This window comes from Dama dama, chromosome 5 (assembly GCF_033118175.1).
Source record: "Dama dama isolate Ldn47 chromosome 5, ASM3311817v1, whole genome shotgun sequence".
In the NCBI taxonomy this organism is placed as follows: Eukaryota; Metazoa; Chordata; class Mammalia; order Artiodactyla; family Cervidae; genus Dama; species Dama dama.
The window spans coordinates 398,424-409,558 of NC_083685.1; the positions used below are offsets into that span (position 1 = coordinate 398,424).

General features: G+C 69.3%; 2 protein-coding genes across 5 annotated transcripts; both read right to left on the reverse strand.

The window, feature by feature from the left end:
* Nucleotides 1-1,173: 1,173 nt before the first annotated feature.
* On the reverse strand, nt 1,174-2,204 carry GP1BB (glycoprotein Ib platelet subunit beta). The gene is made up of 2 exons (XM_061141324.1): nt 2,187-2,204; nt 1,174-1,985 (listed from the first exon to the last, which is right to left on the reverse strand). Exons 1-2 carry the CDS (start codon nt 2,194-2,196, stop codon nt 1,384-1,386), a joined length of 612 nt encoding a protein of 203 aa, XP_060997307.1. The 5' UTR covers nt 2,197-2,204; the 3' UTR covers nt 1,174-1,383.
* Nucleotides 2,205-2,280: 76 nt separating this feature from the next.
* SEPTIN5 (septin 5) lies at nt 2,281-9,939 on the reverse strand. 4 transcript variants are annotated; one of them, XM_061141321.1, is made up of 12 exons: nt 9,858-9,939; nt 9,702-9,712; nt 5,693-5,789; nt 5,512-5,598; nt 5,189-5,312; nt 4,978-5,112; nt 4,757-4,874; nt 4,566-4,667; nt 4,011-4,107; nt 3,791-3,926; nt 3,578-3,680; nt 2,287-3,418 (listed from the first exon to the last, which is right to left on the reverse strand). In XM_061141321.1, exons 1-12 carry the CDS (start codon nt 9,898-9,900, stop codon nt 3,362-3,364), a joined length of 1,110 nt encoding a protein of 369 aa, XP_060997304.1. In that variant the 5' UTR covers nt 9,901-9,939; the 3' UTR covers nt 2,287-3,361. The 4 variants fall into 4 exon arrangements, with proteins under 4 accessions (XP_060997305.1, XP_060997304.1, XP_060997303.1 ...); XM_061141322.1 differs by lacking the exons at nt 9,702-9,712; nt 9,858-9,939 and adding an exon at nt 6,385-6,571 and having other exon boundaries at nt 2,281-3,418; nt 4,566-4,625; XM_061141320.1 differs by lacking the exons at nt 9,702-9,712; nt 9,858-9,939 and adding an exon at nt 6,385-6,559.
* Between the last annotated feature and the right edge of the window lie 1,196 nt (nt 9,940-11,135).

Here is an 11,135-nt window from a genome sequence, read left to right on the forward strand (position 1 = left end):
GGGGTGGTCTGTGTACCTCGCTGCGACGACTATTACCTCTGACCCCCACCAGGGCTCCGGGCCACTCCCTGGGGGCCAGGGGGCATTTCTTTGTGCAGAAGGGGCCGCTGTCCCAGATCTGGTGATAAGTCTGGATGAACAGCGGACAGTCAGCTGCAGCCCACAATGGGCCGGATGCCACGCACCTGCCCACAAAGGAGGGAGTGGCTCCTGCCTCACGTCCCACCGGCAGCCCTGAGATAGCATCGGCCCGGCCGGAGGGCCATCCGTCTTGTCCCACAAAGGCTGAGACAAAGACCATGTCAGTGGCAGCCTCCCCGACCGGGTCAGCGGGGCCAGGGGCCTTCCTGGGCCAGGCAGCCAGGGCTCAGGCCCCAGGCTCCTCATCAGCGGCCTTCATTGTTCACAGGGCCAGACAGGTGGGGGCCACACCTAGAGCGGAAGTGGGGAAAGCATTGCCCTCTCTCTGAGGCCGCCAGGCCCAGCTTAGCAGCCTGAGCCACACTGGGGCACGTACTCAGGATTTTCCAGGCCCTGGTGGCTCAGCCTGGATCCAGGGCTAGGACAGGGAAGACCAGGGCCTGAGAAGCAGTCAGGGGTACCTTCCTGCAGGAGGTGGCAGCCAGGTGGAGGACACAATTCAGAGACCCTGCAACCCCCTGTGCCTCCTCACCCCTGCAAGGAACTTCTGTGGACCCCAGCTTGCAAGGCTCACCCCCTCCTCACCTGCTCTCCAGACTTTCTCACTCAAATGCCCAGGAAGGTGCCGCTGGGGCCCACGACCGCCCTCACCATCCCTGGTCCAACGCACTCCTGATGCTTTGGGGCACCTCACACCCTGAACCATCCTTGGAGCCACTTGGCAGACCCACCAAGGCACCCAGAAACCTCCACTCTGAGCACGTGCTTTCAGCACAGGCACCGCTCATGGGGTTCCCACTGTCCCGACACTGTCCTCACCCCCACGCCCCAAGATGGGCACTGTCCTTCCAGCCCGTCCATACCTCCCCACTTGAACTTTGGGGAGAGTCCGGGGGCGGGCAAGTTCGCTTGCTGACCCCCGTGCCCCCACCAGGAGGTCATTTGGGGTGTATGAACTGCCATGTGGGAACCAACCCTGGGAGCTGTTTCTGGGTTTGGGAAGGGGATTCTGCGTCAAACGGTGCAGATCGGTCAGATGGGGAGCAGGGTTTATTGGCACTGCAGATAGCATGGAGGGCTCCATGGGCCTGGGCAGCGCCTTCCTCCAGGCCCTCCTCGGTCCAGGTCCTGGGCGTAGGTGCGTGTGGCCAGCGGTGCGCGCAGCAGTCGGGCCCCTGAGCGGGAGGCAGGTCTGGGAGATGGTGAAGACAGGGGTAGGGGGGCCGGCCGCACGGTTCAGCGTCAGTCGCTCGGCTCGGGGGTCGCGCGCTCGGCGGCCAGCGGGGCGCTCAGCGGCCTCCGGCGGGTGGCGCGAGCGCGCAGGCTCCGCAGGCGGCACAGCAGCAGCGCCAGCAGCAGCGCGTGCAGCAGCCCGAGGACGAGCAGCAGGAGCTGCGCCGCCAGCGCCCCGCGGCAGAGCGCGCCGGGCTGGCAGGTGGCGCGCAGCTCGTCCTCCGCCAGGTAGGGCAGCAGGCGGCCCCGCAGCGCGGGGGGCGCGGCGCAGCGCAGGTCGCGGTAGGGCTCGCGCTCGGGCCGGCCAGCCAGCCAGGCCCGCAGCGGCAGCAGGTGGCAGTCGCAGCGCCAGGGGTTGGCGCCCAGGTGTGCGCTGCGCAGCACCGGCAGCGCGTCCAGCAGCCCCGGCGGCAGCGCCGTCAGGTTGTTGCCGGTCAGCACCAGCTCGGTCGTGTCCGGCGGGAAGGCGGCCGGCAGCGAGGCCCATGTCAGCCCGCGGCGCCCGCAGTCCACGCGCGTCCCCGCGCAGCGACATGGGGCGGGACAACCTGTGGCCGGGCGGCCCGGCGGCGCGAGCAGCAGAAGCAGCAGGCTCAGCGCCCCGCGCGGCCCTGGAAGGGAAGCACCGCGGTGAGCCCGGCCCGCGGGGTCCCGGGCGGGATCGCCACCCCCCGCGAGCCTTTCCACCCGCCTGCCGGCTGGAAGGGTCCTCCAGGCCTGCCCCAAACCGCTCTGACTGCAGCCCAGAGGACCGAGAGCCTCCCCGCCGATGTCCTCGGGGAGCGCGCGGCCCGGGCAGACCCCAGACTCACCGAAGCCCATGGCGAGAGGTCGGCGACCGGGCGAGCTCTGGAGCACCAGGCGGCCGTCGCCGGACCGGGCGATAAGGCCGCCCCGCCCCTGCCCGGCCCTGGCGCGCCCGCCGAACTGACAAACTGACCACAACGCGGCCACCCCGCCAGAAATAACCCCGAGGCTGAGCCGCCGGCACAGATAGAGCGCTATCCAGGCCGCCGGCCGACCGGGTTTCCGGCCCCTCGCTCCTGGGGCGCACAGACCACTCGGACACCCTCTTCGACGTTCACCAACATTGTTCCCCTGTCACCAGGACAGGGCGCAGCATTCACAACGGAACACACTGGAGAATGGGGCGCGGAGCCAGGGGTCATGCGGGTGGAGGGACAGGGACCAGGGACTCGGGAACCCAGGGCTACAGTGCTGCTGGGGAGAGCGGGCCTCCCGCCACTGATGGGCAAACGGTGGTGGGCCAGGGACAAGGATGGCCAGTTTGCCGACCACCCGCTGCTCCTGGAGCCCCCTGGGGCCAGGCCAGGCCATGGGGGAGGGACATGGGCATTCACAGTGAAGCCCAGCCACGTTACTGTCCCCAGCAGCCAGCTGACCTCATTAGGTCTGGACGGAGCTAATCCCTTCCGCTCCCAACCTGTGCGCAGAGGTGCCTGGAGAATGGGGGAAGGGGTAAGAAAGACCCAGCCCACGGGGGCCCAAAGGGAGGCTCCGAATCAGGAAACAGGCCAGGGTTCTGGGGATCAGGCTCCCACCCCACCTCCACTCTGCCTTGGTTCTCCCGTCCATGTAAGTAGGGCCTGGAGTCAGTGCAGTGACCTTCCAGTTGGGGGCAGATTTCAGAAGTCACCACCCAACTTAGATCCAGCGCCCCAAGGCCAGAGAGGGCTGTATGTGGGGGGCGCCACCGTACAGGCCCCTGGGAAGCAGATACAAACGAGGGGAGGGGCCGATGCTGAGAATAAATTAGGGTTGGCTGGGGGCTGTGACCCAGCGTCTCTGAGAACAGGAGGGAAAAAAAAAACAGGTCTGGGCCACTCTGGGGTGGGGGGGTCGCGCCAGGGCCTATGGGCGATCCAGACGAATCCGGCGTCGAGTCCAGGCCCGTCAGGGTCCAGGGGTGGGAAGGGCCAGCCTAGAAGCCGGCAGGATAGTCATGGCACGTGGGGCTGCGGCGGGGTCACTGGTCCTGCATCTGCTGCTTCATTTTCTGCAGCATCTCTTGCATCCGCCTTAGCTGGGAGGGGGCAGGAGCGACAGGGGGCGGTGTGAGCGAGCGGTGGGTGGGGCCTGCCCTGCACCCAACCTGGCTCCGCCTCCACTTCCCGCCCACCCAGCCTGGCTCTGCCCCACTCCCCGCCCACCCAACCTGGCTCCGCCCCCACTCCCCGCCCACCTCCTCATCTTTCATCCTGATGAGCTTTTCAGTCTCAGCGTCGGGCGTGGGCAGCGGCAGGATGGGTATTGGGCTCTCCATGCGGCTGTCCTGCGTCAGCTTGCTGCAGGGTGGACAGCGGGGACAGGCTGCTGGGGGCCGGGATGACCCCAGCACGGTCCTACAGCTCTCGCACCTCCGGGCGGGGCCGGGGGGGGGAGGGGCGGCACGCACCTGGTCATCTGCTGGATGCAGTGTGCCCGGTAGTTCTCATAGTGCACGTCGCAGGTCACGTCCTTGAGGTCGTGCATGTGCGTGCGGATCAGCATGTTGCGAAGCTTCACGAAGTCGCAGTGCGCCTGGTTTTCCACTGCGGGCAGGGGTGGCCAGTGAGTGGGCCGCCGGCCTGGGGGAGCCTTCCCACCCTAAGGCTGTGCCCCAGGCCTGGACTCACCCTCCACGATCCCCCACGGGTACAGACGCCCCCGGACCCGCTGCCCCTTGGCCTCCACCACCGTGTTGCTGCCGATAACAGCGAAAGGTGCGCTCTCCTGGGGGGGGGGGGGGGGAGGTGCAAGGGCTCATGCCCAGTTAGCATGGGCATGAGGTGCAGTGCAAGAGGGGCCTGGGCACATTGCACCTGGTCCGCCTCTCCAGTGTCCCCAACAACAACCTCTCCCCAAAGAGATCCTTTCATCCCCACCTCGGGCCTCTCTGTTGCCAGCTGAAGCCAGAGCTGGTGCCACTTACATGGAGGGCTTCTGCTGGGCTGTGCCCAGTCAGATGTACCCTCCCCATTTGGTACCCCTCCCCCTCCTTCCCCAGAGCAGAGCCCGTGCTGCCTGTTAGTGGGGTGAAGGGCCCACCCTGGTCCTGGCCCAGTGGCCACTTGTCCCCAGCTTGGCTTTTCCTGGGGCTACAAGGGCCCCAGGTCAGAGCAGGGCCCCAGCCCTCCTCTAGACCCGGTGTACAGTGGCCTCTGGGGTCCCCCCAAGTGCTGCAGGCTCACCTTCAGTTCCCGATCCTGCTGCTTGAAGTCCTCATCCTCATCCGAGTCACACTCAGGAAACTGGTACACATGGATCCCAAACTTGTCAATCTCCTCCCGGATCTGCAGCCAGCGAGGGCTGTCAGGGGAGGGGCCGGTGGCCTCAGTCCCCCCCAAGCCCCGCGCGGAGCCCCCCAGCCCCGCAGGCTCACCCGCTCTTTCAGCTTGCGGATCTCCCCGGGGACAAGACAGTCGGCCTTGGCAATGAGGGGCACGATGTTCACCTTCTCATGCAGGGCCTTCATGAAGCCCACGTCCACCGGCCGCAGCCTGTGAGGGGGGCCAGGGTGAGGGGCTTGTGGGGTGGGAGTGGCGGGAGGGGGTGCCCAAGGAACAGGCAGGCCGGGCCCCCTGGCCCAGGGCAGCCACCTACCCGTGCCCAAAAGGGGAGATGAAGTACAGGCAGCAGTGCACGCGGTTGTCCTGGATGTTCTTGCGGTTGAGGCCACTCTCGTCCCGGAAATACTGCTCAAACTGCTGGTCCACATAGTCGGTGATGGGCTTCCAGCTGGGGGTAGGGGGGCACATGAGGCCAGCCGGGCTGGGAGCCAGGGGCTGGGGCAGCCTGGGCAAGCCTTCCTCACCACTCAGAGTTGTTGACGGCATCCCCAAAGCCTGGTGTGTCCACGATGGTGAGCTTCAGCTTCACTCCCTTCTCTTCAATGTCCACCGTGTGCTTTAGGATCTCAACCGTCTGGCTGATGCGTTCTGTGGCCGGGGGCGGGGGGTGGTGGTGGTTTAGAGTGGCCTCTGCGGCCCTGACTCCCACCCCGGGGCATCCCAGACCCTCCCAGGTTACGTGGCCTGGTGGTGGTCTGGACCCACGCTTCAGGGAGAGAGGATCGGGGCTGGACCTGGAAGGGGCCCTCAAAAGTGTCACCCAGCAGGGGGCGTGGGGGCCACTCACCCTCAGCACTCAGCAGTTTCCGCTCCTTGTAGAGGTCGGTCAGGAAGAGGCTGTGGACCAGTGTGGACTTCCCCAGGCCTGACTCCCCTGCCCACAGATGCAGTGGAGAGGTCAGGTCCCAGGCCCCAGACGGAGCCTGGCTGCCCGTGCCCCTGCCCGCCCTGGGGCCTGGTGCACTCACCGGCCACCATGAGCGTGAAGTCGAAGCCCTTCTTCACGGACTTGCGGTGTACTTGGTTAGGCAGCGTGGCAAAGCCCACGTACTGCTTGTCGATGTCCTGGACAGGGGTGGGGCAGGTCAGGGGCACGCTCGGGTTCCCAGGGCAGCCCCGGGCCCTGCCCCTACAGAGTTCAGGCCGGGGGGCAGCAGGGCAGGGTCCCCCGGGGAAGGGGCATCTCAGTGGCAGCAGCGGGCGAGGGCCTGTGGGCAAAGGCCCCCCGAGGTGGAAGGCGGGTGGGCATGGAGGGTGGTGGTGCCTCCAAGGGCTTCACAGAGACCGAGTCTGTGCCTGAGCCGGGCAACAGGCACATCCAGTGAGGCCAGTGTCCTTGGGTGGGGGGCAGAGAGCACCAGGACCTGGACGCCTTAGACATGCCCAAGGTCCTCACAAGCTGGAGAGGCCCCCGCCTCAATACTCATCCCTCCGCGAAAGTGGGGGGTGGGAGGCCCCATCTGGCCCTGATCCAGCCGCGGGGGCGGCTGGCAGTAGCGACGGTAGAGCTGGGGCTATTTATAGACAGCAGCCCCCCGCCTCCCCGCGGTCCCCAGCGCCCAACTCAGGACCCCAGGGCCCTGCGGCCCGTCATATCCCCAGTCCCAGCACCGGGGTGGGCGCGCGCTGACCCACTTTCCACGCCCCGCTCCACACACACCTTGAGCCGCCTCTGGGCCTGGGTCCGCGGCGATAGCAGCGGCTCCACCAGGCGGTCCTGGGGTGCTGCCAGCGAGTCCATCCCCGCCAGCCTGGGACCGTGCGGGCCGCGCTGGGGCCCAGAGGGTCAGGCCCGCCCGCCGCCAGGCGTGTTCTCGCCCCCGGGGCGCACGGACGCGGGCACCGGGGCCCGGGGCGGGGTGGTGCTCACGCGATGCGCGACCCCGAGGCCCCCCTCGAGCCGCGGGTCCGGCCCCAGACGGCCCGCCCCAGGCACAAGCGGGTCCCTGCGCCTGACGGGAGCGCGCGGTCTCCGGGAGACGGTCGCCTGGAAATGAGGCCGCGCGGGCGGAGCCACCGGAGCGGAGGAGGGCAGGGCCCAGCCCGGCGGGCGGGCGGGCGGCTGCGCGCGGAGCGGCGCGGCTCGGGCCGTCAGCCCCGCGACTGCACGGCGGGGGCCGGTCCACGGCGGGTCCGCGCCGCCGCGCCCGCCGCCAGAGGGAGCCCCATCCGCGCGCTCCCGCCCGGCCCCGCGAAACTCCTCACAGACGCACCCCTCCCTGCGCGGTCCGCCCGCACCCCGCCCCACCCCCCTCCATGTGGCCGGAGAATGTTTCTGCCGCGGCCGCGGAGACCAGCGGGGAACCTGCGAGGGCAGAGCCCCGCTCCCCACCCAGGCCCGCATCGGGCGAGAGGGGGCGGTCAGAGCCCGAGATGCCCGCCCCCGATCCCCTCTGCAAACGCGGAAGCCGTGGCCCGTGGGTGGCTCCCCACACCCACCGGCCAGCCCTGCTGGCCACACAGCCGCTGCCAGCCGAGGAGGGCTGATGGAGCGGACCCCTCACAGGGGTCTGTCAGGGGGCACTGTGTCTGAGCTTCCACCCTGCCCTCACCCCCAGGGCTGGGCAATGGGGGGTCTGGGGGACTCCAGCCAGCTCTGGCCTCTCGCCTGTGCCGTGATGCCAGGGACCAAGGGGGTCTCCCGAGCCCACAAACCCGGCCTTGCCCCCACCCCGCAGGCCCCCACCAGAATCTGAACAGGCCAGACCAATGGGAAGGAGCTGGACATCCAAAGAGGTGGACACACCCTGAACTCTGTCAGTAGGGCCGGGAGGCCCCCATATCCCTACCCGCCCTCCCTTCCTGGCTCCCGGCTCAAGGGGCCTCTGTCCCCCCCGTCCAGGCCAGAGCTGCTGCCGTGGGGCCTGGAGGCCGCTGGCACCTGGGGAGGAGGGGTGGGTCCACTGCTGGGAACAGGGGCACCTTTCATCCAAGAGGATGGTGGGGGGAGCCACAAGCCGCAGCCCGGCCCCCCGCCCTGGTTCCGAGAAAGCATCCGCCACGTGGACCTGTGGGGGGCCTCTGGGCTGAGAATCCCCCCGCCTCCAACCCCGGGCACCACCTTAGACACGGCTCCTAGGCCCAGCTCCCGCCGGGTGGACAAGCTGACGTCTCGAGGACAGAGCGGGCCTGGCCTCAGCGCCCACAGCCTGGGGCCTGAAGGACGCACTGCCCAGACAGCCTCGGTTTGCCCGCTGGTAAGGCACAGCCTCGGGAGGCCCAGGACAGGGGACAAGCCCAGCCGCTGCCGACCCAGCCCGCATCCCACCTCACCCGCACAGGGCTGGGGATTCCCTGGGGGTCCCCAAGGAGCGGGCCCTGACGCCCGCTTTGTCTGGTCCCCGAGGCACAACAGACACTGATGAGGACTCCTGGAGTCGCAGACATGCCGCGCCCACCTCCTCCCCACCGCCTGCTGCCTGACGCTCTCGAGGCGTTTTCATTCTTAGAATCTCCCCGTCAGCTCCAGGGACAGGAGCCAGAGCCAGTGGAGCCACCACGTCCGCTGAGACAGGGTGCAGTGGGGAGGGCACAGAGGCGCACCAGAGCCCCCCACCCCGTGCCTGAGATGGTGGGCACAGAGGGGTCCACAGAGCCCCCTCTTTCCTGGAGGGGTGACAAGCTGAGGCTCAGAACACCAACAATGGAACAGTGAAGACCCACGGGGAGCCTGCCCCAAACGCCTGGCTCCTGGCCCCCATCTCGGGTTACCCTACACCCTACCCGCATCACACCCTCTGCCTCGGGCCCGGGGGCAGGCATGGGTGAGGCCGGTCCTAGCTGAGCTCCAGGTGGGGCAGACACTGGCCCAGAGGGGCTGGAGCCCCAGCAGGGGACCCCGAGTGCCCACAGGCCTCGGAGCAGGGGGGGGGGGGCCGGTCTCCTGGGTCTTCCCCCTGTCTGTCCCTGAACAATGGCAGGCTGGCGGGCTGGCCTTGCGTCTTCTGCATTGTTCGAGCAGCAGAACGAGCAGGCAGCTCCCGGCCCCGGCTCCCCAGGGAGACCCTCGCTGGCAGGGTGAGGATGACAGGCCCCTCCCCACGAGCCTCGCCCAGGGCACAGCCGGCGACTCCCAGCCCCCACCCCACCTGCCGGGCCACTCCGCCCGCCTGCCGCACCTGGGCCAATACTGTGGGGTTCCACCCAGGGTGTGAACCCCCATCCCTGACGAGGGCTGCCAAGGCCACCCTGGTGCCCAAGTCGGGCCTTCCTGTTCTGCCCTAAACACGGCTGCGCTCAAGCAGAGAGACCTCAGCCAGCGGGGCTGTCCCAGGGCCCCAAGCTCCGCCCTGGCGCCCCCCTCCATGGGGTCTCCGTGACATTTAAACCTGACCTCAGCCAGTTTCACGGTGGGTGTCCAGGCGGCCTCCTGCCCAGCACTGTCCACCTGGAGGGTGGGGTCCAGGCCGGCCCCTGGGTGAACCCTTTTGTGCCCTTAGGTCAGAAGACCTAAGCTGGGCAGGGGGATGACTGAGACCTGGCCCTGGAGACTCCCAGTCTGGGGAAGAGGCTCCAGGTCAGCCCACTCATGTCACTCAGTGGGAAGAGGATGCAGAGAAGCTGGGTGGGGTGGCCGGAGCAGCCGTCCGCGCTCTCCGTGTGGAGCCGCTCCGGGACGGCCCTGGCTGCTGGACGCAGACCCCTCCCTCCGCCCATGGCCTTCCATGACCAGGGGCTCCCTGGGGACCCCCAGCACGCGCGGTCTCGGGCCAGTTCAACAAGGAGAGGCCTGCGCTGGACCAGAGGGAGGGGGCACCCGGCCCATCCCCCATCGGGGAGGGGTGCCCGCCGTGCAGGCCAGGGTCAGGATCCAGGACCCGGGCACGGCGCCCCCTCCGCCCCGCAGCACCCGGCTGACGATCGGCTATCGCGACAGGGCGGGATGACGGCGGGCGGGGGCGGGGTCGCGCCGGGGCGCCGCGGTGTTGTTGGTACAATGGGTGACAGCGGGCCGGGGGAGCGGCGGCGCACGCGTACCTGCTTGTCCTCTGCGGGTGCGGGTCCGGTCGGGGGTCGGGTCGGGGTCCAGGGCCGGCCGGCGGGCGGGAGAGAGACCGAGACACACGATGAGAGGCGCGCGGGCGGCGGGGACAAAGGCGCGCGCGCGCGCGGGCGGGAGGGCGCCGGGCTCACCTGGGGTCGCCAGCTTGCTCTTGTACCTCAGGCCTGTGCTCATGGTGGCCGCCGGGGGACGTGCGCGCGGGCGGGGCGGCGATGAGCCGAGGCCGAGGCCGGGCTGCGGGGTGACCGGCCCCTCCGCGCCGCCGCCCGCCCCGCCCGCGCGCCCGCCAGCCAATGGGCGCCCGCCGCGCCCACGCGCGACCCGGCGCGGCCGGCGGGGGCGGGGACCCGGGCGCCCCCACCGCCCCGCGCCCGAGGCCTGGGGCGACGCCCTCCATTCCCGCCTGCCGGGCGCCGGGACACCCGAGACCCGCGCTGCGCTCGGTCCCCGTGACCGTGGCCGCTGTCCACCCCCTCTCTTCCCTGCCTAGGGCCCCCAGCCCCCCAACACCGTCCCTGCCCGACCCCCTACCCAGACCCCCGCCTCTGACTCCTCCACCCTCATGGGACCTCCGACCACACCTGACCTCTGGTCATCCTTGGTGTGGCCCCTCCTGTAGAGCCCGCTCCCAGAGGCTCCGGCCTCATACATGCTCTGCCACCACTCTCAGCAGGCAGGCTCTGCCCAGCTGAGGTTGGGGCATGCCCCCCCACCTCCTCAGGGTGGATGCCAGGGGCTTGGGCCTGCAGAGCCCCGCTCCTGGCCATGTCCAGGCCGAAAGCCTGATTGATGCTTGGCACGCTGCCAGCCCCGGCTCCTCTCCTGCAGCTGTTCGTGTCTGTAGCCGGCTCTGCACGTGCACACACCTGGGCAGTCGGTCCTCCCCAGTTCCAGGATGGTTGGTAAGGAACGAGCCGCCATCGACGGCTCCCACCGTCACCCCTGCACCCCCAGGCCCACCCCAGCACCCTGTGCTCTGCACACCCACAGGTGGAACCTGCTGAGACCACCCTGAGAAGGGGCCCCCTGGGTACTGCGAAGGCAGGCCAGGGTCTGCACCCCACTTAGGCTGAGGTCTCCCCAGGCTGGGTGCCTGCTGTCTCTTTCGGTCACTGCCACACTCCCAGCGACACTGCCAGCTGCCCCCAGCCTGCACCTCCCGGGAGCGCCCCCCAGGAGTCTCCTCTCAGGGAGGGACGTGGGGCCTGTGGTCAGCAGCCCCCCGGGTGAGGGCCCCCGCACAGGCAGGAAGCCCTGTCCCGCCCCGCTCTCCTGCGCCCTTGGGCCCTCTGCTGGCCTGTGGGCTCCGCCATCTCTGAGCGCCGGCACTGGGCAGACTGTTCCCCTCTCACCTTCACTGCCGCCCGGCTGACCGAGTTCCCCTCCCCCAGGGCCTCCGCCTGGTCCAG

Bases quoted from the DNA above. Each gene is read 5' to 3' on its own strand.
- SEPTIN5 (XM_061141320.1), bottom strand. From the start codon at position 6,465: ATGGACTCGCTGGCAGCACCCCAGGACCGCCTGGTGGAGCCGCTGCTA. The intron at 4,668-4,756 runs GTGAGCCTGCGG...CGCTGGCTGCAG, and splicing joins TCCGCAAGCTGAAAGAGCGG to ATCCGGGAGGAGATTGACAA. The intron at 4,108-4,565 runs GTGAGCCTGCAG...CCCCCCCCCCAG, and splicing joins AGCAGGATCGGGAACTGAAG to GAGAGCGCACCTTTCGCTGT.